Source organism: Diabrotica virgifera, chromosome 8, assembly GCF_917563875.1.
Source record: "Diabrotica virgifera virgifera chromosome 8, PGI_DIABVI_V3a".
NCBI lineage: Eukaryota > Metazoa > Arthropoda > Insecta > Coleoptera > Chrysomelidae > Diabrotica > Diabrotica virgifera.
The window spans coordinates 214543494-214569403 of NC_065450.1; the positions used below are offsets into that span (position 1 = coordinate 214543494).

The window sequence follows — 25910 nt, forward strand, 5'->3', positions numbered from 1 at the left end:
ATATGTGCAAAGTTGTTTCTATTGTATTTATTGAAGTTAATAAAAAACATTTTCTGAAAATTTGGGGTTTCATTTTTTTTAACCTGTAAGTACGTAACAACTGAAACAAACGTAAAGAACTACAAAGATGGATCCGTAAGCGACTGAGCCATCTTGGACTAGTGGATATAACATTTGTTGACTATGGATAGAACCATTTGTTGACTAGTGGATGTAACAAGTGGGGCAAAAGTAATCACACGATGTTCTTTTGCTGTTATTTTTTTTTTTTTTTTATAAAAAAGGAGTCTTTTTTACTTCTTTTATCAACGACAAGAAAGCGTTTGATTCAATGGCGCTTGAATGGTTCATAGATAAAAAATATATAAATGACAACTACAAACTGTAATGCGACAGTACTGTGCTCACAGAAAAAACAGTGGCACATTATAGACCAGATCTCATACAAATTAACGAGACATACAATACTAATATTCGAATGGAAAGTACCCAGACAATACCTATTATTCTCTCTACTACTAGTCATTCCGAAGAACATCCTAGAAAAAATAAAAAGCTGGCTCTAAAGGAACATCTCTATAAAGCCAAGCAGAAAGTTGTTCTATGCTCGACGTCCAGATGAGTATGAACATTTTTGGGAGATACTCCAGCATACCAAATCGCCTAGGGCTCGATAACACGGAAAGAATCTCACCAGTGCTCAATGCTTTTGATACCTTAGGTAACTGAGACGAGTGAATTTTATCCTTAGAGGGGGTGAAAGCCGTAGAGCTAAATCTGGTTAATAATAAACTTCCTTCTTGTATGTAGGCTTTAAAGCCTGTTTCTTCTTCAATATTAGCCTGCTAAATAGTTTAAGTTATCGCACCACCTTTTTCTTTGTCTGCCAATACTTCTTCGTCCGTTTGGTGACATGTCTCATGCTATTCGTACTATCCTATCCTCTGCCATTCTACTAATGTGTTCGTTCCACTCCTGTTTCCGTTTTGTCACCCATCGATTTATGTCTTCTACATTGCATGATCTTCTTATGTTTTCGCTTCTCTCCCTATCCAACAAACTTTTCCCTGATATTCGTCGGAGTATTTTCATCTCTGTTGTTTCTAGTAGTCGTCTCGTTTTAGATGTGTCAGGTCTTGTCTCCGCCGTGTATGTCAATATAGGTCTAATTGCTGCTTTATAGATTCTTGCTTTTGTGTCTTGTCTTAGGTGTTTGTTCTTCCAGGTTGTGTCATTTAGAGATCCCGCCGCTTTACTTGCTTGTAAGCTTTGTTGCCGTACTTCCTCTTCAACATCTCCGTAACTGGTTATATCTATTCCCAGATATCTAAACCTTGCTTCCTGCTTTATTATTTTCCCATCAATTTTGATTTTACATCGTAGTGGGTATTTAGATGTTGTCATACATTTGTTTTTTTTTTCTGCTGATATTATCATATTGTATTTCTTGGCTGTTGTATTGAAGATGTGTGTTAATCTTTGGAGATCGTCTTCTGTCTCGGCGATTAATGCGGCGTCGTCTGCATAACATAATATTTGGATTTCTTTGTTCCCCATTCTGTAACCATGACCTTTACGTACTGATTCTATTATTTCGTCCATTATTAAATTAAAGAGCAGTGGGCTTAATGAGTCACCTTGTCTGACTCTTTGTACTGGTATAAACTGCGTTAGTTTTCCATTTATCTGTGCCTGTATTCGATTATGAAAGTAGATGTTTTCGATGGTTTGTATAATATTGATTGGTATGTTTCTTCTATACGGTAAATGTAAGACGTCTTCGACTTGGATGCGATCGAAAGCCTTTGTCAGGTCTATAAAACATAGATATGCTGGTTTATTGTACTCGATGGCCTTTTCTGTCTAATAATAAACACTTAACTAAAATATAGTCAGAGGAAAGGTTCATCCATGCAGGAGGTTTAGATATGCAAGATGGCCAAAACATCGAGGCCATGGGTGAAAACGACATGTATAAATATGTCGGAGTAAAGCTAGCACGGAAAACGAAAAATTGATAATGAACAAATGAAAACCGAACTAACTTCCGAGTTCGTACGAAGAGTGAGACAGCTAAATATCTAGTAATATAAAGTGGTAAAGCGGATATAGAGAACGAAGAACACTTCTAACAAAGGGACAAAAACATCATCCACGCAGTGTAGTAGAGAGAACAACATTACCGCGATATCTAGGGGGAAGAGGACTCATGGACATAGGTGAGCAACTGGATAAACAAGTTACTAATCTAAGATCATCATCATCATCTTGGTGCTACATCCCTTAGAGGACCTCGACCTTCTCAAGATTTCTACGCCATTCTGTTATGTCCCTTGCTTGCCATTTCCAGTTGCCGACTCCGATCTTCTCGGCATGTTGTGTTACCCCGTCCATCCACCTCAGCTTTGGTCTACCCCGTCTTCTCATTCCCACGGGTTGCGCTGTTAGAATATTTACTAATCTAAGAACAAGAACTTAGTAGATGACACAACACCTATTAAGCTGAAGGATCAAGAAATGCGCATAAACCACCTGTTTAAGCAAGAAAAAAATGCGCACCTGGATAGGTAAGCCTCTGCATGGGCGGTATCTGATAGAGGTTAACCAAGAACATGTCGACAATTCAGCGTCCAACTATTGGTTGACGACAGGAAAGATGTTTCCCGAGACAGAGATAGAGGGTTTCCTACTTGCCATTCAGGATCAAGTTATTCCAACTAGAAATAACCTGAAGTATATATTGTCAAAGACCCTCAGGTCTAAAACGATAAAATGTCGATACGGATGTCAATCCCAAAAATCCATATAGCATCTTACCGAGGGCTGCCAGGCATTTGTCGGAACTGATTATAAAGAACGGCATGAGTCAGCAGCAAAGATTCTTCACCAAGAACTGGCTAGAAAACTGAGACTTGTCCAAACCGACAATCTCCCTTATTATCAGTACACTTCTGATAGAATGCTTGAAAACGACAACTACAAGCTATACTGGGATCGCACTGTGCTCACAGACCAAGAGTGGCACATAATAGACCGGATCTCATACTAGCTAATAAACTTTGCACTAACTTAATAAACTTGCAACGTAATACAAGCACTAAAAATTGATCATAAACAAATGAAAACCGAACTAACATAGGAAAATAATATTAGGTAATAGAGGTGGCGATACCTAACAACAATAATCTGCGTGTTTAGCGCAACGAAAAGATCGCCAAGTATAGAGATCTCTATATACAAATAAGGAGACAATGGAGAATGGAAAGTACCCAGACAATACCTATTGTTCTTTCTCTTTCTACTACTGGAGTCATTCCGAAGAACCTCATAGAAAACATCAAAAGCTGGGTCTAAATGAACATCTTTACAAGACTATGCAGAAAGCTGTCCTTTTCTCGACGTCCAGATGAGTAAGAAAATTTTTGGGAGATACTCCGGTGTATCAAGTCACCTGGGGCTCGATAACACGGAAAGAGTCCCACCAGAGCTCAATCCTTTTGATACCTTAGGTATCTGGGATGAGTGAATTTTCCCCTTAGAGGGAGTGTGGGCCGTATGGTCAAATCTGGACAATTAACTAATCTACTTGGTTTTTGAATTACTATTTCACTCGAGCAGTGCTACATTTAACTCCATTGCAATATTATTATTCAAAATCTAGTAAGTCAATTTTAATGAAATTTCGTGTACGGTTTTAGCACATTACAAAAATTTTCTAAGCGAATTAGGAAGATTCCAAGTGTAACCTAAGTGATGGAAAATCATTGAATGAGGACAGGTTTGTTTTGCCCCCTTATTTTATATTTATTGCTATTTTGCAGCAAGGTTGATAAATTAAGACATTTTTAACCACTCGCATCTGATAGAAAATTTAATTATGTTTGTTTTATTCCTATACGACTTTGTTCCAAAATGAATCGCTTTAAAGTTATAAACAAAAAAAGTAGAAAAAAATCGATTGTTATTCGAAATTTTTTAATATTTTAATTTTTTTATTAATGTTCCGGGCATATTTTAGAAGGAGCATAAATCAATTATTATTTACGAAGTTATCACCTAACTTTATCTGTAAAAATCTGAATGCCACCTCTCACATCCCCCTAAAAACAGATCCTTACTGGTCTATAATACAACTTGACGAGATATAAGATATAACAAAACAAATATAGATACACAAGATAAGAATGCAAATTAAATTCAAGCCAAATAAAAAAGTCAGTCTAAAAAATCTATAATAATCTAAAACGCGTCTAGTATAATTATATAATGTTTGAAGTTATCGATAAAGTTGCTTTAATTACAGGAGGTGCCTCAGGTATAGGGCTCTGTTATGCTAAGGAGCTCTTAAGAAATGGGGTAAAGGTAAGAATTATTTACTATAAAGTAATATACCACAATGTACACTATTTACATAACTTTTTAGGGGAGTCAATATAGAACGAAAACTTGCATTGTTTCGGAAAAATTCAAACAAGCTTATATTTTTCTAAAACTTTTTTTGTTAGTTTATATACATGTTAAAGCATTGATTATAGACACGGTGTCTATAATCAATGGTTAAAATAAAAAGTTCTACTCACAGATTTAGATGCTATAGTACGTTCTTTAAAAGTAAAATATTGCAAAACCTCTCAATTTTAAAGAACCGCTTGGATTGGCATGAAATTTGGCATACACATAGCTAACAAGTCAAAGGAAAAAGTGATTTGTGCCGATGTGTGCTTTTGCCCTAGGGGTGAGTTTCACCCACGTTTGAGGGTGAAAAATACATGTTCGAAATAAGTCCGGAAATGGATAAAATTACTAAAGTAATTCCAAGCAACTTTTGTTCTATAAAGTTTTTTCACCAAGTTTATAGTTTTCGAGTTATTTGCGAGTGAATATGTTAATTTTTCTACAAAATAACCACGTTTTCAGACGGTTTTTCGCAAATAACTCAAAAGTAAGTAGTTGGTCGAAAAAAGATTCTTATCAAAAATATAGCACGTAAAAAAGTGAAAAGCATGGTGTATATATTAGGTCACTATACTTAGCAGAAGCAGAGTTATAGCTAATGAAAAATAGGTTCATATTCGTCAAATTCCAAATTGAATATTGTAACGTGCCATAACCAAAAAACGACCCTTTTTTGGGGAAAACTTATTTTAACTTTTTTAAAGTGTTTAAAAAAATGCTTATTTTTGTTTTTTTAAAAATTTTTTAGCATCAAAAGTAAACAAGTTACGCTCAAAATAAAGTTGGTCCCTTTTTTGGTAAGAAATCGGGAAGATCACCCCCTAATTAGCATTTCAAATGAACTTAATTGTTACCACTTCACAAGTTTTTTACTCGCGTGTGTATTGATCATATGATCTGTAAGTTTCATCGGTTCAAAGTCCTTATTTTTGAAAGAGCTGTAGTTAAAAGGGCTTGAACGAGTCACTTATCATGAGTGTATGCAAATTTAGAAACACCGAATCCTAACCAATTTTTGTCTTACAGAAAAACAAAAAAATACAAAGTATTCAGAAAGGCAAAGCCGACTTTTTTTTATTGTTTAAGACTTTTGGTATCTCTAACAATTTTTAAGTTATTTTAAAAAAAAGCATTTTTTTTAAATTAAAATTTTTAAAACTTTTACTTTAAAACCAAATTTTTTCAAAAATAAGCACTTTGAATCGATGAAACTTACAGATCATATTTATAAACACTACCCAAGTAAAGTAACTTGTGAAGCGGTAACGATTAATTTTATTTAAGTTGCTAATTGGGGGGTGATCTTCCTGATTCTTTTTTGCCAAAACAAAAGGGACCAACTTTATTTTAAGAGCAACTTGCTTACATTTGATGCTAGATTTTTTTTTATAAAAACAGAAATAAATCTTTTTTTAAACACTTTAAAAAAGTTGTAATGTGTTTTCCCCAAGAATGCTTCATTATTTGGATATTTCACATTGAATTATTCTATTTGGAATTTTTCGAATATGAACCTATTTTTCATTAGCTATAACTCTGCTTTTTCTATGTATAGAGACCTAATATATACACCGTTTTTTTTTTCACTTTTTTATAGGGTATAGTTTTGCTAAGAATATTTTTTTCGAAAAAATGCTTACGTTTTGAGTTATTTGCGAAAAAAACCGTCTAAAAACGTGGTTATTTTGATGAAAAGTGAACATATTCACTTGCAAATAACTCGAAAAGTATTGATTTGGTGAAAAAACTATATAGAGCAAAAGTTGCTTAAAATTAGTCAGTTTATCCATTTCGGGACTTGCCTTGGACATATATTTTTTCACCCCCGAGATGGGGTGAAACTCACCCCCAGGGCAAAAGCACACATCGGCACCATATCACTTTTTTTCTTTGACATGTTAGCTATGCGTATTATGCCAAATTTCATGTCAATCCAAGTGGTTCTTTAAAATTTACAGCAAAAACCGTGAAAGAATGTACTACTAATTGTTTAAACAATAACAATTGTTTTGTATAAATAATTTTAAAAATATCGTTGAATTAATTATTTTACTTTGATCAAAAATATTTTTATTTTGTTTTTGATTATGCTGAATCCGAATATGACATTACAATTTGAAAATTCAAAAAAAAATATATTTTTTTATCCCAGATACAAAATTCACTATTCAAATGAAAATAAAAATAGTAAATAATTATTTAAATCTGAAACTTTTCTTATTGGAACCCCTTTCTGGTAATATCCTTACAGCCGGTTTCCGAAACGTTATTCAAATCTCCGATCATCTAATCGGCTGTCAGATTTGATCAACTGTTAACCTGTGATGGGTTTCTCAAACGCCAATTATTGTAAAATTGCATGATCATAGATCATGTAATCGATGATCTGACATACGATTTGGTAGCGATACTGTCACAATTGCCTCTTATCCTTCAAAATTTCAATTATATTAACCTCTAAATCCAAACTTGTATCTTTAGATTCTAAAGGTGCATTCTCTCTTACGTACTGTCACTTTTGTTTGGAGCAAGAATTGAACGAGAGCATTTTAAAAATGAGGCTAGGTAATGTGACGAGAGTTGGAGATATAAAACAGTATATTTATGATGTATAATATTTTATACTCGTATTTTTATTTTTGGTCTATATATTTACTTTTTATATTTATTTTTAATTTATTTACCGGCTGTTTTATTGTCTTCAAAGTTAGCTGCTATAATTTCTCACACGTTTTCCCTCTTATTTACATCGCTATAATCATTATGTTCTGCTTTTTAGAGCTCTGGCCTCTCAAAAAATAGCTCTATAAGTCTACAATCCTTGTTATCTTACTTTTTTAAAAGAAAAGAAAATATAAATTATATAATCAATTATAAAAAATATTCGAGATATCCATGTTCTGCAAGTTAAATAAATATTTTAAATTATTTCTTCCATAAAAAAAATCTTATTTTTATCGAATAATATGATTTATATCATTTATATACAGAGAGCACGTAAAGGTTGGAATAAATTCATTTTCTCGAGAATGGACGATTTTGGAAAAAAATCCCGAAACAGGTCAATTTTTATTTTTAAATTACGACTTTTTGGCATATATATCATTCTAGTGACGTCACCCGTCTGGGCGTGGTGACGTCATCGATGATTTTTTTAAATGGGAATAGGGGTGGTGTGATAGCTCATTTGAAAGATAATTTAATTCTCTATTCAGTAATATAAACATTTACATAATTATTTATACAGGGTGTCCAAAAAAATGTTTTTTAATTAAATTTATTGACATAAAAAGAAGAATGCATGTGATTTATTTAGTCCAAAATACATTTTACTGCTCTCAGAAAACAGAAAAAAATGTTTATTTGAAAAGTAATCATTGCTTCGCTTAAATTTAATGTTCAAACTGTCAAGAGGAAGGTGGGTGGCGGCTTTAATATTGAATTTAAGCAAAAAACAATATTTATTTATCGAATAAACATTATTTACTGTTTACTGATAGCAGTCAAATGTATTTTGAGTTAAATAAATTACACACATTCTTCTTTTTATTCTTCTTTTTATGTCAATAAATTTAATTAAAAAATTTTTTTTGGACACCCTGTATAAATAATTATGTTAATGTTTATATTACTGAATATATAATTGAATTACCTTTTAAATGAGCTATCACACGGCCCTATTCTCATTTAAAAAAATTATAGATGACGTCACCACGCCCAGATGGGTGACGTCACTAGTATGATACATATGCCAAAAAGTCGCAATTTAAAAATAAAAATTGGCCTGTTTGGGGATTTTTTTCCAAAATCGTTCGTTCTCGAGAAAATGAATTTATTCCAACCTTTACGTGCTCACTGTATGTGTTATTTGACAATTTTTTCCCGGTATTTGTTAATTACAGTAATTAAAAAACTAAAAAAACTCTTAACAGCCCGTTAATCGGCGGATAGTCCCAGATTAGGTGACAGTCCATTTTTACCGCCGTTTGACAAGCGAAACTGGTTAATCAACCTTTCGGAGACTCAAAACACTCATGATCGGCTGTTAACTAACGATTAATCTTTTGTCAGGTGATCGACTGTTGTTAAAACTAGTTTGGTTGACGTTTCTGACGCATTTAATCTATTGTTAATCGTCGATTACATAATTTTTGAGATGATCATCCTTTCGGAAACCGGGCGTTAATCTCTGACTTTTACAATTTGAATTGTTGAATATTGTTGAATTAAATAAGTTGTCCATCTAGTCTGACTTGTATCTTATTGATTTGATAGACGCATTCAATTGTTTTTATAATATCCAGTCCAGCGGGATCTCATAAAGAGATGTATTATATACATTTTTAATTCTTTTTCTATCAAATACCTTCTTTTAGATCGATTAATAAAAAAATCCCAGTTGTTTTGCTTTGGGATTTTTTTTAAACAAACAAGCAAAACAACTGGGTAAGAAATAAAACAAAAGTCAAAGACGCAGGACAACATTATAGCTAGGCTACAATGGAGCTTCGCAGGTCATAACGCTAGACAAACGGACAATAGGTGGAATACCACAATACAACAATGGAGACCATGGATAGGAAAGAGAGCAAGAGGACGACCCCAGATGAGATGGGGAGACGATATTAAAAAGATCGGAGGAACGCACTAGAAACAGAAAGCACTAAACAGAAGCGAATGGATGAAACTGGGGGAGGCCTATGTTCAAAATTGGACAAATTAAAGGACAAAAGAAGAATAAAAAAAAGAATGTGTGTGTACTATGTACGCACGTAAGAAGATATTCTTCTATTATATAATAGGTAATTTAAACGAAGTAAATATACTTAAAAGGTTATTTGTATTTTATTTAAAAATCAAACTAACTTTCTTATCTACCACTTTCAAAAAATGTTTATTAAAACAACTAAAAATAAAAAAAAATATGAGTCGCCGGGAATTGAACCCGTAACCTTCCAATCTCAGTGCTACCGCATTTCTAACTACTCCATCGAGCCACTAGAAATAAACATGTAAGTTTCAGATATAATTACACAACACGGCGACATATAGTGTAAAAATGTTATGCTTACATAATATTTTATTAATCCAAAAACACAAGAATTATAATAAATAATACATTTTCTAAAACCAATAATATATTCTTTTAATGACTTATTTGCACGGTTACAGATACATACATACCTATCTTGAAAGATTAGGAATGAACTACATAATATGTAGTTATTATGTACATATTATGTACTGTCAGAACTACATACTGTCAGTGTGCGCAGGCGCGCGGTAAATGTACAATTTTACCCTCAATCGATTCGCCGCTAAAGAAGAATATCTTCAAAAATCAAGTTTTTTCAGAGTGAAAATCACTAGGTAGAGGTTTTATTTTACTGGATTGCCAAGTCAGATTAATCTCGCTTCTTGTAGATGTTCAAAAAGAACTGACATCTAGACGGCTATAAGATTCGCTTCCTGTGATTTGTTCTGTATCTTGTGATTGTCTTATTCGCCAGTTTACAGCGTTTTTTATTTTTTCGTTTTTTTTTTGTAGTTTGTTTCCATGCATTTGGAAGTTTTTGAAATTTTTGGACGTTCTTTGAAAGTGCATTTCTTCTCTCATTTCTTCATCGTCTGTTAGTTTGTATGATCCTGCGATTAAGGCTTTGTTAAGTACCTCATAACTTGCAAGATAAGTTTTAAATCGATTTTCCAAACATGTAAAGAATTATAAATATTTCAGGGAGTTACAATAGCAGACATTGATGTAAAAGTGGGAGAACATGCGGTAGAGGAGCTTAATAAGGAGTTTGGTGCGACGAAAGCTATATTCATTAAAACTGATGTGACTAATAAAGATAATTTTGAGGGTAGGCCTTTTTAATCAGCATAGCTTTAACTAATTGAAACTACATACTAAATATAAGAAGTATATTAATACTAGAGCAAGATGAAATGTTTTAAGCTTAGTTATTAGCTATTTTTAGTGCAGCATTTTTTCACTGTTGACTGTTTTATTTGTAGCTGCTTTTATTCAAACCGTAGATGTTTTTAAAAGTGTTGATATACTTGTTAATAATGCTGGAATCTATAACGATAGAACTTGGGAGAAAGAAGTGGAAGTCAATATTGTAAGTTTTACGAAACACTATTTTATTTTGTAATGGATATTATTTTTTCCTTCTTCCTAAGGTCGCTGTATATTATCATGCACGTAGCGTTTAGTTTCCGAAATATATGATTTAATGGTTTTAACCTTTAACTACACGCGGTGACGTATTTTGTACGCCAGATATAAGAATTCTACTGCAAATATATTTAAAAGTTGAATTTTTGACCTTGTTTATCTATCTAAGCTATCACTGGTATGTGCTTTACAATTGGTTTTAGTTTCGTTATAATCGGTAATCGGTGTTTTGGGAAGATCGTAATTTACAGTTTATTATTTGTTGTTGCCGGTGGTGGACAATATACGCCGCAATTATTGTAATATAAGTACATCTTTCAATTGTTTTTTAGTCATTATGGCACAAAATATATTTTTCTTTATAAACAATACTTTTTCTCATGTAAAAAATCACATTTCAAAAAAATTTTTATTAGTAATTTTATTTACCATGGAATCAGACTCCAGTCATAAATCTCAATTGGCTTACTTAGAAGGAACTCACAAGTATTTGCTAATGCCGAATAAGGTTTATAACAAACAACCAAGTGTATTTTTTCAAAAAAAAAATAAATAAACAAATTAGCTGTTTTTAAGTTTATTTCCTTGTGGCGTATAAAGTACGCCACGCGTGTAGTTATGTTATAACTTGATGCGCGGGTAGTTAAAGGTACAATATAAACAATTCACATTGTCTGGAACATATCGTATGATAATCACGTGCATGATAATATGCAGCGACCTTTACTCATAAAAATCATTCATACACAATCATACAACTTCATGTCATCAAGAAATATAGAACATCTTAGATTCTTCCCTATAAGATCTTAGATACTCCTCTAAAGAACGTCTGAGTGAATGGTTGTACATCAATTAAGTAATTAGTTTCTTCAATCAGTATTTTATTACTTGATAATAGAACAAGTCATGGAGTTTAAATATCTTGGCATCCCACTATCTAGTCACGGAAAGCTCGAAACTGAAGTGGAAGTTCAAGTGAATACAGCAAACAGAGTTGAATGAAACAATATGGAGAAATAAGAATATCTGAAAAGAAATCAGAAGGCAGAATTTACAAAACAGTCATCAGACCAATAATGACAAACGCAGCAGAAATACGACCTACACAGAGAGAACAAAAAGAATGCTAGAAACGATAGAGATGCAAACGCTTCGAAAAATCGATGTTAAGATACTATGGGACAGTATACTAGAAGTACAGATATACGACGGAGATTTAAGGTGAAGAATATTAATAACTGGATAAGAAACGGAAGAGTAGAATGGAATGACCACATAAGCCGAATCACAACAATTAGAGTAGCCAGTAAAGACGATGAGAAACGTTTCCCCAATAGGAAGGCGATCAGTGGGAAGACCACGAAAACGATGGAAGGACAACTTACTGGAAGCACATTGAAAAAAGCGACAGTCATTCCTACACAAAAAGAAGAAGAAGAATCAGTATTTTATTTTATTTTAACTTATTTATAGGAGAAGTGACGTGTATTATGTATCTGGTAGATGGACTGTGAATGACTGTGTGGAAAATTGTTTTTGTCAGGCGCTCACTTTAAGGCATATCTTTCGAATAAGTTTCAAAATGACATTTTATACCCTTATATTTAGTTTGTTCTAACACAACGAAAAACCGTCATGTAACGATCAGCGTCCTGACTAAACAAAATAACCCATTGAACGTATTATTTTATAGTAACGTCACAGTATAAAGAGGGACAGTAGAACCACTCTCCGAAAAATTGGAAGTAAAATCTGTAGTCGCGCATGGCGACCGCGCAATGTTCTTAGTCGCTTTTGCCCCACTCTCGCATTGCTAGTCACATAGAAACGTACGGCTTTTAACAGGGCAAACTCGCATCCACCACTGGTGAATTACCAATTGCTTACTTCCGGTATTACTTCCTGAGATCAAAGCGCCGACAGAAGAGTGATTTTACTGTGGAACCTCTATATACTGTGGTAACGTGATCGTTACATGACGGTATTTCGTTGTGTTGGAACCTGTGATAAGAAGTCTACTTAAAACAGCGAGGAGTCGAATCGTCGGAAAGAATGGTTAATTCAGTGGAGTAGTGGGAAAAGTTTCACAGATAAAAACACTAAAACAGGTTGAAAAAGAATAATTGGATCGAGGAACCTGGAAAAAAAGCAATGGAGAAACTATATAAACAAAAAAAAACCAAACTATGAGCTGCAAAGCTGCACAAATAAATAAAAAGGCAGAAATTACAGAACACAGTTTTTATACGAGTAAAATAATATTATGCTTTTTTATTTAAATAATAGAAAATTTACAATGGGAAGTCCCGCCAGATCCGAAAAGCTAAAGGCTTCTACCGTGGAACCAACTTTCTGGTTATAATACGTGTTTCCCAATACGTGTTTTCTACAATTTACAAAGCAAACAGACGATGGATAAAGGGACTCTACAATATGCACTCACCTCCCGTCAATTCATCTAGGTAAAAATTCCATCGAAAGTTGATTCCGTGAACTCACAATATGAGTAAACTAAGAGAAAATAAAAGACAGTTTATATTTCATTTCGTTTCAGAGGCTTTATTCATCGTCTGTTTGCTTTGTAGATTGTAGAAATCACGGATTGAGGTTGAATCCAGAAAGTTAGTTCCACGGTAGAAGTCTTTAACTTTTCGGATCTGGGACTTCTCATTGTAGATGTTGCTACAGCGTCTGAAAGCGAATTATTTGTATAATTAAAAGCCTCTAAAAGGTTCGTATAAAGTCTCTAAAACGGAATGAAATAAAAAACTGTTTTTCATTTTCTAATATAAATTTGTTTCAGCGAGGAACAATAAACGGAATAATCTTGGGTTTAGAAACATACTTAAAAAAATTTAAGCAAGCTGACGAAGCCGTTATCATCAACACAGCTTCGATTGCTGGTATAAGGGCAGGTGCTTGGATGCCCATTTACGGCAGTACCAAGTTTGCAATAACGGGCATGACTCAGTGCTGGGGAGATCCTTTTCACTTCCAAAGAACAGGCGTTAGGGTGGTTGCCGTATGTCCAGGAGGTACTCACACCCCGTTGTTTGAGGCGGAAAACTACTCTTTACTGCCTGAGTATATAGATGCACAAAATCTGGCTTCGGAGAAAAGTGGACTAAAACATAGACAAAGGTAATCAGAATGTGTGTGTGAGTACATACAGGGTGTTTGGTAGGTCGATGGAAATTTTTTAAGGAATAATAGGGGACGCCATTTGCAAAATTTTTTGCTAATAATGTATTGTTCAAACTGTTAAGGTTTCCGAAATAAAGTTAAATTTGTCAATATTCGACAACCGTCTATTTCACGCTAAAAATTATCTAGGCGTACTACCTCCCTGTTTTACGAATGGAATAAAAATGTAAACCTACAACACTGACTCTTCGCATACAATTTCCATCAGCTATCGTCTATCGTCATTCTATCTACCTGCTATCCTAACAAACAATCTACCTGCTATGAAGTGGTTTATTTTGGTTTATAAACATGGTTATTGTATGCGTATGAAAGGTGCGTTTTACTGTTTTGACATCCGAATTGTGTTTGGAGTTGCATTAACAACGAAAGGTTTTTGCAATCTGAGCAAGTAATACGTAAGGCATTTTGTATGTCAGGGAAGTATCTCGCTTAGATAATTATTTTTAAAAATAAAATAGACGAGCAGCCTTATTTTCGAATATTGACAAATTTAACTTTATTTCGGAAACCTTAACAGTTTGAGCGATACATTATTACCAAAAAATTTTGCAAATGGCGTCCCCTATTATCCCTTAAAATATTTCCATCGACCTACCAAACACCCTGTATATAAAGAGAGACATGTGTGAGGTGTGAGGGAGTAACAACTAGTGTTAGGATAGGTGTGGTGCGACAGACTGATACATTTCATATGAATGTAGGATTACAGCAAGGCTCGGAGCTTAGTCCCAATTTGTTCTCATTAGTTTTGGATCTGATAACAATGAAACTACAGGGTAAAATTCCCTGGAGCTTAATGTATGCTGATGATGTAGGGGTGGAACAGCTGGAACGTTTTCTTCTCGTAGCACTACAATCCGGGGTGGGTCTTGACTGACTGCACAACTCGCTTATTCCATTTCAAACGGTCGTCCATGATAATTGGGTCAGTGGATAGCCCGATCTACTTCCTGTGGGGGCTTCCTCCCAGATTACCTTGGCAATGCTGTTATTATGGAGTCTATGGACATGACCAGCCCATCTTAAACGTTGAGATTAATTTCTTGGACTACGTCGCTCGCCCTATACATCTGCTTGACCTCAGAATTTGTTCTCATTCGGTATTGGTTGCTATTAGGGTCGTGATAAGGTCCAAAGATTCTTCTGAGGATTTTGCTCTCAAAACATCTAAGTTTTCTTTCAATTGCTTTGGTCAGAGTCCATGTCTCACACCCATACATGAGCACCGGTCTAATCACTGTTTTATATATTCTGATCTTTGATGTTCGTGTTAGGCTCTTATATTTAATAGTATTGTGTAGGCTATAGATACATTTGTTTGCTGCCTGAATTCTCCCTCTAATATCTTTCATAATATCGTTATCTGCAGTGATTGTTGCTCCGAGATATTTAAAACGCTGCACTCTTTCAAAGTTATATGGGTCTTTTGTAACATTTTGCCCTATTTTATATCGCCCCTTTGGCTGTTGATGCACATGTATTTGGTTTTCTCTTCATTTAGGTACTATTAAACCAGTTTGCTTTGCCTCTATCTCCAATTTATTGAAAGTCTCCTTCACATTGGTGATGTACAAGAATTCATCTGTACTCAGTAGATATATTTTAAAAACACCCTGTAATTATCTACGATAATTACTTTCAGTTATTTATGTCATCATAACAAACATTACAACCTTCATTCGATTATATAAATATTGTTAGCCAAGATCACGATTCACTAATAATTGCAGAGTCAATTATAAACACTTTTCATGGTCGATGCTGAATAGGCATTTCTAAATATATAAACAGTTAAACTATAACAAGGGAATTCTTTATTATTATATTAGACATTCGTCATTCTATTTTGGTGATCAGACGTAATATTTCCACATTAAAGATAGTGTCTCTTTCTACACGAGATGTTCTTTGGGTGAGGTGCTACCAGCTTATACTAATGCGAGTGTAAATAAACCAACTCAACAAGTAAGCGTATCAATTATTCCACCCCTCGGATAAGGGATAACCACCCTCACCGGGAGAAGATAGCCTTAGTGCCCAGGGCTGTCATATGGCGATCCAGAACCAGGGAAGAACGCAGGACTGGTGAACAGGACAGGTATGGAGAAACACGTCAATGTTCAGGCACCTAGACCACCTTAGACAACAGTGTGGTATGTAAAATGGATGGAGACATCAGGCCGACGCGGAGCTGAGAATGGAATAGTATGGAGATGGAACATCGTGGGACAATGGACAATGGACAATGCTATGGAACGTGCAGCGAGGACTTGTGATACGAACAAAGACGTGTAAAAGTGGTAAGTCCATATTAGCTATTTTTATGGTATTTCCTGATTAATATAAAGTATAAAGTATAAACATTATGTGCTACCTTAATTACATTAATATATGTTTCAAGTTTACCTAGTTTTACTTAATTATTCTATTCTATTACCAATATTTATCAATATACAAAGATTTTTTTTTACCCTCATATTAAGTTATTATAGGACGCAATGATACAATTTTATATGATTTTTACATATTTATCAACGTATACTTCATCCTTGCTGACTTTTATTCATTTATTATTTGACTACTGATTTTTAGTACATTTTTGCAAATTTTATGATTTTAATATTTGCTATCGTAAATATACCTATCAAAATAAATATACGATATAACAAATATACGCTATATGCATAATACATTTAAATTATTATTCTAACTACTTATTTACAAGGGTTAATATAACGTTATTTATTTTTGAATTTTTATTACTACTGCAATTTTTACATATTTTTACCATATATTGACGTATTATTTTATCTCTATATTTTTACTATATATCTATATACTACATATCTATATACACCGTAAGACTATCGAATTTATATTTTCGCTAAGAAGTGCAGAAGCTGAAAAAAATTATGTATAAATGAGTAGCAACAAAGTTACTTGGGAAGATTTTGTCAAAATAGTTGAGGAAATTGCACAAGAAATAGACAGGCAAAGCAGAAGAGTCTTAAAGAAAAAAGTTCCGAAATCTAAGGACATAAAGGAAGAAGTAACGACACAGCTAATTAAAGCTTATAACAAGTTCACACAATTGACTAGGAAAAACTGGGAAGCACTTTCGGACAAACAAAGGGAATCGTGCAACAAATATTTTGGAAAAATCAGAGACAAAGTTATACGAGCATTTCAAGCAGTAAATGTGAGAACAGTGGTTCCAAGTTCAATACATCAACCAATCGACAAGGAAGTTGAAGAGGAACAAAGCGATGAGGAAATAGAAGAAGGAAAAAGCGACGAGGAAGGAGAAGAAGAAATAATTAACGACGAAATAAAAGAGAAAAAAGGTGACATAAAACAAGATATAACAATATTAAACATGGCTTTGACAATCAATGAATTTTTGAATATCGCAAGCAAGATATTGCCCAACGAGTTCGATGGAAGCGCAGGGAAATTACAACCATTTTTAGACGCATTAGAACTACTTGGAAAATTGGCAGAAGGTCATGAAGACACAGCTGTAACGCTAATAAAAACGCGACTCACCAATAAGGCTAGGAACCTAATAACCACAGAAGATACAATTCCACGGATAGCTGAAGCACTAAAGAAAGAATTAAAAGGTGATAATCCGAAGAATTTAATAGCCAAATTAGCAAAAAAAAGGCAAGGGCATAGAGATGCAGCAGTGTACGCATCTGAAGTGGAAGAGTTAGCAGAACAATTAAAAGTAGCATACATAGCGGAAGGAATGCCACTTGACTTAGCAAAGAAATATACGACCGAAGCTGTAGTAACAACAATGAAACGAAACGCTAATGCAAAGAAAGCTAAGCTAATACTGGAAGCAGGTAACTTTACATCACCGCAGGAAGTAGTATCTAAATTTTTGTCGATCGATACGACTGAAGAAAATGCACAAGGAAGAGTCTTAAATTATAGGACAAACTACGAGAATAGGAGAGGACAGCAGCAATACAGAAGAGGATACCATAACAAATATGACAGAGGAAGAAGAAATAACTTCGGACAACGGAACGAAGGAGAAGCAACGGACAATCAACGAAATTATTCGAACAGAGGATACAGACAATTTAACAATCAAACATACAGAGGAAACCAGAGAGGCGGACGTAACAGGAACGTAAGGTTACTAGAAATAGAGGACAGTCAAGAAGAGCAAGAAAACCAGCAGTTGGGGTTTTGAATGAACAAGAAGTTGGAAGCACACAGGCAGAAATAAAATATAACATTTACAACTTCGACCTAAACCTAACGAACTTTGTACGAATGAAAACAGGAATTCTTGAAAACACAAGCACTTTTATCATAGACACAGGAGCTGACATTTCAATACTAAAATGTTCACAAGATTTTATGAAGGAACAGGTGAAACCAAACACAAAGGCAAAAATAAAAGGAGTCACTAAAGGAGAGTTGCAAACAATGGGAGAAGTTGAGACAACACTCGAAGTAAAAGGAACTCGATTCGAACACATCTTTCAATTGGTAGAACCTAACTTTCCAATTCCAACAGACGGAATCATTGGGAGAGACTTTATTTCTAACTTTCAATGTATACTAGATTACGCAAACCTTAAAATGCACATTAAAGAGGACAACGATTGTTACATTAGTACGAAAATTCTGGATAATATAGACAATGACACCATAATAATACCGCCTAGATGTGAAATTTACAGAATCGTAAAATTTTTTCAAACGTTAAAGAAAGACAGGATAGTGGAACAGCAAGAAATACAACCAGGAATATTCATAGCAAGAGCAATTATTTCAAGTAATAATCCATACATCAAAATTTTGAACACAACGTACGAAACAGTAAATGTAGACGCAAGCACAATCAGGACGTTGGATATTAAACTATTCAATATATATAGGCTAGTCAACGACAGCAAGGACAGAAAAAAAGAATTACGAGAATCACTGAAATTAGACATACCAGAATACATACGAGACAACTTAGTATCGTTATGCGAGGAATATTCGGACATATTCGCCCTAAGGCATGATATGTTAACCTGTAACAATTTCTACGAACAAAAACTAAGAGTTAAAGACCAAACTCCGGTATATATCAAGAATTATAGGACACCTCATGCGCAAACAGAGGAATTAAATCGACAAGTACAAAACCTAAGAGACCAAGGAATCATAGAACCATCTACATCCGAGTACAACAGTCCAGTAGTACTGGTACCGAAAAAAGCTATAGATGGAGGAAAAGCATGGAGATTATGCATAGATTTTAGACAACTGAACAAGAAGATAGTTACAGACAAATTTCCATTACCAAGAATAGATTCGATATTAGATCAACTAGGAAGAGCAAAATGGTTTTCAGTTATAGACTTAATGTCAGGCTTTCACCAGATACCATTAGAAAAATCATCGAGAAAATACACATCGTTCAGCACAGAAAATGGAGCATTTCAATTTACTAGATTACCTTTTGGATTAAATGTAAGCCCAAATAGCTTTTCAAGAATGATGTCAATAGCATTTTCAGGATTAACACCAGACAAAGCATTTCTTTACATGGACGATATCGTAGTAATTGGAATATCCGAAAAACATCACTTAGACAACCTGAAAAAGACATTCGAGACATGTCGAAAATTCAATTTGAAACTTAACCCAGGAAAATGTCAATTCTTTAGAAGGGAAGTAACATATTTAGGACATGATCTTTCTCAAGAGGGAGTATCACCAGACAAAGCGAAGTATGCAGCAATTGAACAATATCCGACACCTCAGACAGCGGAAGAAACAAAGAGATTTGTAGCATTTTGCAACTATTACAGACGTTTTATTAAAAATTTTGCGGAAATATGCAGACCACTCAACAAATTATCGAGGAAAGGAGTAGAATTTTCGTGGACCGAGGAGTGTGAAAAAGCATTCAAAAAGCTTAAAGCATCTCTGACGAAACCACCAATTTTAAAATATCCCGATTTCAACAAACAGTTTATCTTAACAACAGACGCATCTAATGAGAGTTGTTCAGCAATCCTAAGTCAAGATTATAACGGAATTGACCTACCTATAGCATATGCATCAAGAAGTTTTAGTAAAGGAGAATGTAATAAACCTATAATCGTTAAGGAATTACTAGCGATTCATTGGGGAATTAATTATTTTAAATGTTATCTATATGGAGCACCAACATTCAAAGTAAAAACAAACCATAAACCTTTGACACACCTATTTGCAATGAAATAACCAACCTCAAAACTCACGAGGATCAGATTAGACCTAGAAGAATATGACTTCGAAATAGAGTATATAACAGGGAAAAGTAACTACGCAGACAGCCTTTCAAGAATAACATTGCATCAACTAAAAAACCTATACATAGACAACGCCCATATACTAGCCATAACAAGAGCTCAAGCAAAAGAAAAGGAGAAAGAAGCAAGACAAACAAAGGCTGAAAGTGAACTCGCACTACAGCCAGAAGCCACCAAACAGACAGTAAGGAAGGTACTAAATAATTTAGAGGCGCATAGACTACCAATTTTGTCCTTTGGAGCAGAACTAATCTCACCAAGACTGAGCATTAGGGCCAAAAACAAAATAAAATGCAGCAAAAGCATAGCAACAGGATTGAATCATTTCGATTTAAACCAAGCGTTGGTACAGCTTGATAAGCTGGCGGTAGAGAATGCAGTACGTAAAGTAAAAATATACGTAAATGATATTATTTTTAAAATGTGCACAATTGATGAATTTATTAAAGAAGGAAATAAAAAATTGAAGAATATAGAAATATACATATGTGAAGTACCAGAAACAATAAAAGATGACAAAGAAAAACACAGATTAATAGAAGAATACCATAATCACCCGATGTTCGGAGGACACTTAAAGAAAAATAGACTAATAAAGAAGCTAAAAGCAAGATTTAGATGGAAAAATTTAGAAAAAGACGTAAGAAAATACGTTAAACAATGCCATGAATGTCACATTAACAAACCGAATAGAACACTTGTCAAAGAAGACGTGATATCGGACACTTCTTCGAAACCAGAGGACACAGAATACGTAGACACGATAGGTCAACTCACTAGAAGCAATGAAGACAAAAAAGAGCGGCAAAAAGAAAAGAATAGGCTCAAAGCGACACCACAACACTTTAAAAGGGGAGACCTAGTCCTTGTAAAAAGGGAAGATAATGGTAAGTTTGATAGTCTTTATGTAGGTCCTTTCACGATAACAGAAGTAAATAACGTTAATTGTAAAATCAGAATAGAAAACAATAAAATCAAGGAAATACATAAGAATAGATTATATGCTTACAATCCGAAAACACAGTGAGTGACAAGTGTTACGAAACAATGTTGTTAAACGAACATTTTATATTATTTATGTATTTGCGTAGGCTTAGGAAGTTTGTATATAAAATAAATTTTTTGTATTGATTACAACACAGTATGGGTTGGTAGTACGACTTGCAAATTTCCCTCCCCGTAGTCGGAAAATTCCTAAAAAGGGAAGGTGTACAAGAATTCATCTGTACTCAGTAGATATATCTTAAAAACACCCTGTAATTATCTACGATAATTACTTTCAGTTATTTATGTCATCATAACAAACATTACAACCTTCATTCGATTATATAAATATTGTTAGCCAAGATCACGATTCACTAATAATTGCAGAGTCAATTATAAACACTTTTCATGGTCGATGCTGAATAGGCATTTCTAAATATATAAACAGTTAAACTATAACAAGGGAATTCTTTATTATTATATTAGACATTCGTCATTCTATTTTGGTGATCAGACGTAATATTTCCACATTAAAGATAGTGTCTCTTTCTACACGAGATGTTCTTTGGGTGAGGTGCTACCAGCTTATACTAATGCGAGTGTAAATAAACCAACTCAACAAGTAAGCGTATCAATTATTCCACCCCTCGGATAAGGGATAACCACCCTCACCGGGAGAAGATAGCCTTAGTGCCCAGGGCTGTCATAGTGACAGTTTCACACAATGTCAATGTCATCCGCGTATGGTAGTTGTACTTATGGTCCGTTTACTGTCAGTAATTGTTACAATTTGTGCTGTTCTTACTACTTTCTCCAGGTTATATTAAAAAGGAGAGGTGATAGCGCATCTCCCTGTTTCCAGCTACTACTTATTTCTAACGATTCTGAGAGTTTGTTACCTATTCGTACTCTGGATATACATCCATTTACACATATCTTAACAAGCTGGATAAGTTTTTTTTTTAACTAACAGTTCTGCCATTGCATTCTACATCTGATCACTTTTAATGTTGCACGCTTGTCGGAAATCTATGAAGAGATTATGGATAGTTCTATTGAATTCCCATTATTTTTCAACCAGCTGTCTTAGAGTAAAAATCTGACCTATAGTTCTATTTTTAAGCCGGCTTGGTATTCCCCTATGAAATTTTCTACAAACGCTGTTAGCCTACTTAATAGGATGTTCGAGAAGATTTTATACGCTGTATTAAGTAGGGAGATATAATTAGAGTACTTGGTTTTGTCTCCCTTTTTGATGGATGGGGATTACTACATTTTCGTGCCATTTTGTTGGTATTTTCTCTTCATGGAAAGCTGGAACAGTGCAGGTAAACTCTTGAAGGAAAAGGTTTAAAACTTAAAACAAAAACATAGTATTTGGAATGTTCATTTAAAGATGGAGTTAATACAATTAAAATGATATTTTTATTTTTTAAATGGTGAAATGATGTGAAAAGTAATAGTTTAAGTACTTAAGGTCGGTATTATAGAGTAATGGAGCCATAGATGGAACTGCATGGCGTAACTTAGGGATGGATGGGTGAAGTGGAAGGAAGCGAGTGGTGTGTTGTGTGAGAAAATTCCAATGAAGCTGAAGAGAAAAATCTAAAAAACAGCCATAAGACGAGCTTTAATACAAGAAACTGAACGTTGGGTAGTAGAATGAAAGTGGATAAAATTAAGAATGAGTTGGAGATGAAGAGAAAACTTATTGGTAGAGCTAGATATTGGTATGACCCAAGAAAGAAACTTAATGGAGAAATGTAATTGGAAAAGCGGATAAAGCCAAAGAGAATGATGATTAGACTTAGGCAAATATGCAAATAAAAATGTATGAAATATGCGCATAATTATGCAGTATTTTACCCAAAAATATGCATGTTTATCTAGAAAATATGCAGGTAATAAAAACAATATTCGCAATATTTTTTTATTTACAACCTTCACATGTAATAATTAATATGTAGTTACCTATGTATTTTACAAACCAAGCTTATGTAATTAAATATTTATTTTTTTTAACAAATAAATGATATAATTTCGAATTGTGGTAATAACAATAAATTATCAAACGGTGTTCAAAATTTTTAAATTTTTTTTTCAAATTTAGATACAATAATGTTGGTTCTAAATTAAGTGGTTTGGAAAATGTCCCAGCTAGTACCTACTTGAACCACTTCAGAAAGAACCTGGTAACTGGTAACCACTGTTTATTTCCATGGTTTCTTTAAATTCTTGGAAAATTGCATTCCCAATACCTATGTATTACTTTTAATGTTTTGACACAAGGATTCAATTTTTTTTATTAAAAATGTACTGTCTAAATATTTATTAAAAATGTAATGTTTTCTAAACAAAACTATAGTTTGATTTTATGAATGGCACTGAACTGTTTATTTTCGGCATTTTCAAAGCATAATAATTATTCACAATTACAAAGACACTTGTTCACGGCTTATTTTATAACAAAAGGGAAATAGACCGTTAAAATAAAAAATTTATTTATATAAAAAAATAAAAAATAGAGATATAAACTGGCAGATGTTGGAACCCTTGTATCAAGGACAAAACGTGACAAAGTTATGTATAAGCTGGTATCTTTTATTAGTTACTACATTCCGATACCGATACCAAAAATTTGACTACCAAGAGATTATAAAACAAAATCAAATATTGAGATTATCAAGCTATTTGTTACCTGAATATAAAAAGATATGTATCTATAGTTAAAACCAAAATTTCAAATTATATGCACTTTATGCAGATTTATATAAATTTATGCAAAATTGTAAATTTTTGCATTTTTTATGCATAATTTGCAAAAAACGCCATTTGCATATTTGCTCAAGTCTAATGATGATGAATCGTTATCGTTAAATTTGAAATAATACGTTACATTTCGAAATAGCTTCACATGTATTAAACTCATTTCAAAGACATAAAGACTGTTACTAAAATTACAAACATTTTTTATATTTCAGTCCAGAATTTGTCGCAACAGAAGCCGTTAAAATAATAAAGTATGCGAGAAATGGAACATTATGGGTAGTAGAATGTAGTGAACCTGCTTATCAATTTATATTACCCGAAAGAGACACATTCAAAAATAATAAACTTGTGGAGAAATAACCAAAGTTTATTTTTCATTCTAACGAAGAGATTGTAATAATTGAATAAATATAAAATACACAAGAATTTGAGTATTATTGCATAATATATTTCCTATTGCGTTAGGTACTCTTTATTGCTACGATAGAGAAAAGTAAAACATATGGAATTCCTTGATTTCTCCGAAAATATAAGTTGGAAGCGCACTATAAGATCATCCTCTATTTCAGTCGTTCTCTTTATTATCGTATTCATACCTCTGTGTCAGATGCACGAACGATACGTGTCTGGCAGGCGCGTTTTGTTTTATCGTCTCGCAGAAAATTTCAAAGGTAAATATATTCAACGAGTATTATTGGTTATTATGCATGAATACAGACTTGTTATGCTATTGAGTATATCGATTGTACCTTTATTTTAATATTTTATGATGTTCTGTAATTAAAAATTACGACTTGAAAAAATGTTGATACTAGTTTGAACTTATGTACAAATCCAAATATGGACAGTCGTTGGTTCCTAATTATGGAATAGTGGATTAAGTACATAAATGTGTGGGCTCATTATGATTGTGCTAGTCCCAGAGTTTCATACACGGATCTGTGATGTCTGCATATGAATTAAGCTACTTCTTTCATTTTTCACAATTTTCTTATTTAAATCTATTTGATCTCTGATGTTAATGTCTATTTCTGTTATTCATATGTTGGTTTATGCGTATATTTCATATATGGGTACCTATTCCATATTTGGTTACTCATTTGGGATTTTGTTTTTTTTGTTCTCTTTTATTTTGTTAATTAAGGTATTTAATAGAAGGCTTTTAATTAACTACTACCTACATAAAAATGTATGACTGATTTGTCATTGTTATAACAATCAACTGTTTTCATTTAAGGCCATCGGTACATAATTCGCAAATATTTTACGGCTATTCCTACTTTTTCTGTCTTTACACGGCGAATTACGTGTAGTAAAATTCACACTGGTATGGGTATGTAAACATTACTAGAATGTCATTCTACTTGAAAATGTCATCATTAACTTAAAGAGATGGCTTTTAAATGTTCTTGGATAACTGTTATTTGTATAATTGCAAATTATTAATTCAGTTAATAAATGTCATAATTTTTTCACTAACTATGTATTCAGTGATTGTAATAATTTATATGTACAACAAAAATTAATACTCAATCGAGTAAAGAGGAAAAGTGTTAAAGTGATTTTTTAATAATATATTGTAACTATGGAACGCTTACAACTTTGAACATCTTTAACAACAAAATACTTGGATCACAGAATATATATTATCCTGATGTATTCTCTGCTTGAATCTTTCACAAATAATACACAATAAATAACTTTTTATTAAGTTCACGTCTTAAATCAATTATTTATCAAATACACTATATATCAATATTATTTAATCAACAACTCAAAATATTGCCGATGGCATGTCAAATATTTAAAATTGTCACTGATTGTCACCGTCTGACTGACAATATGCTGACAATATTCTATTCGACTGAGGGCGCTGTAAGACAAAGATAGATTTGGAAAATTTTACCAAGGACATTTTGTTCATTTTTTTCGAATCCTGAAAAAACCAATAAATATTTTTGAAAAATTTAAACGCTGAATGAAAGATTAAATTATTACCG

The 25910-nt window shown here is 33.3% G+C and overlaps 1 protein-coding gene across 1 annotated transcript; it reads left to right on the plus strand.

Annotated features, from left to right (window-relative positions):
* Positions 1–4184: 4184 nt before the first annotated feature.
* Positions 4185–24336, plus strand: LOC114324556 (15-hydroxyprostaglandin dehydrogenase [NAD(+)]). The gene is made up of 5 exons (XM_028272416.2): positions 4185–4362; positions 10193–10319; positions 10474–10580; positions 13443–13780; positions 24123–24336. The coding sequence occupies exons 1-5, from the start codon at positions 4267–4269 to the stop codon at positions 24268–24270; spliced, it is 816 nt and encodes a 271-aa protein (XP_028128217.2). The 5' UTR covers positions 4185–4266; the 3' UTR covers positions 24271–24336.
* The last annotated feature ends 1574 nt before the right edge of the window (positions 24337–25910 follow it).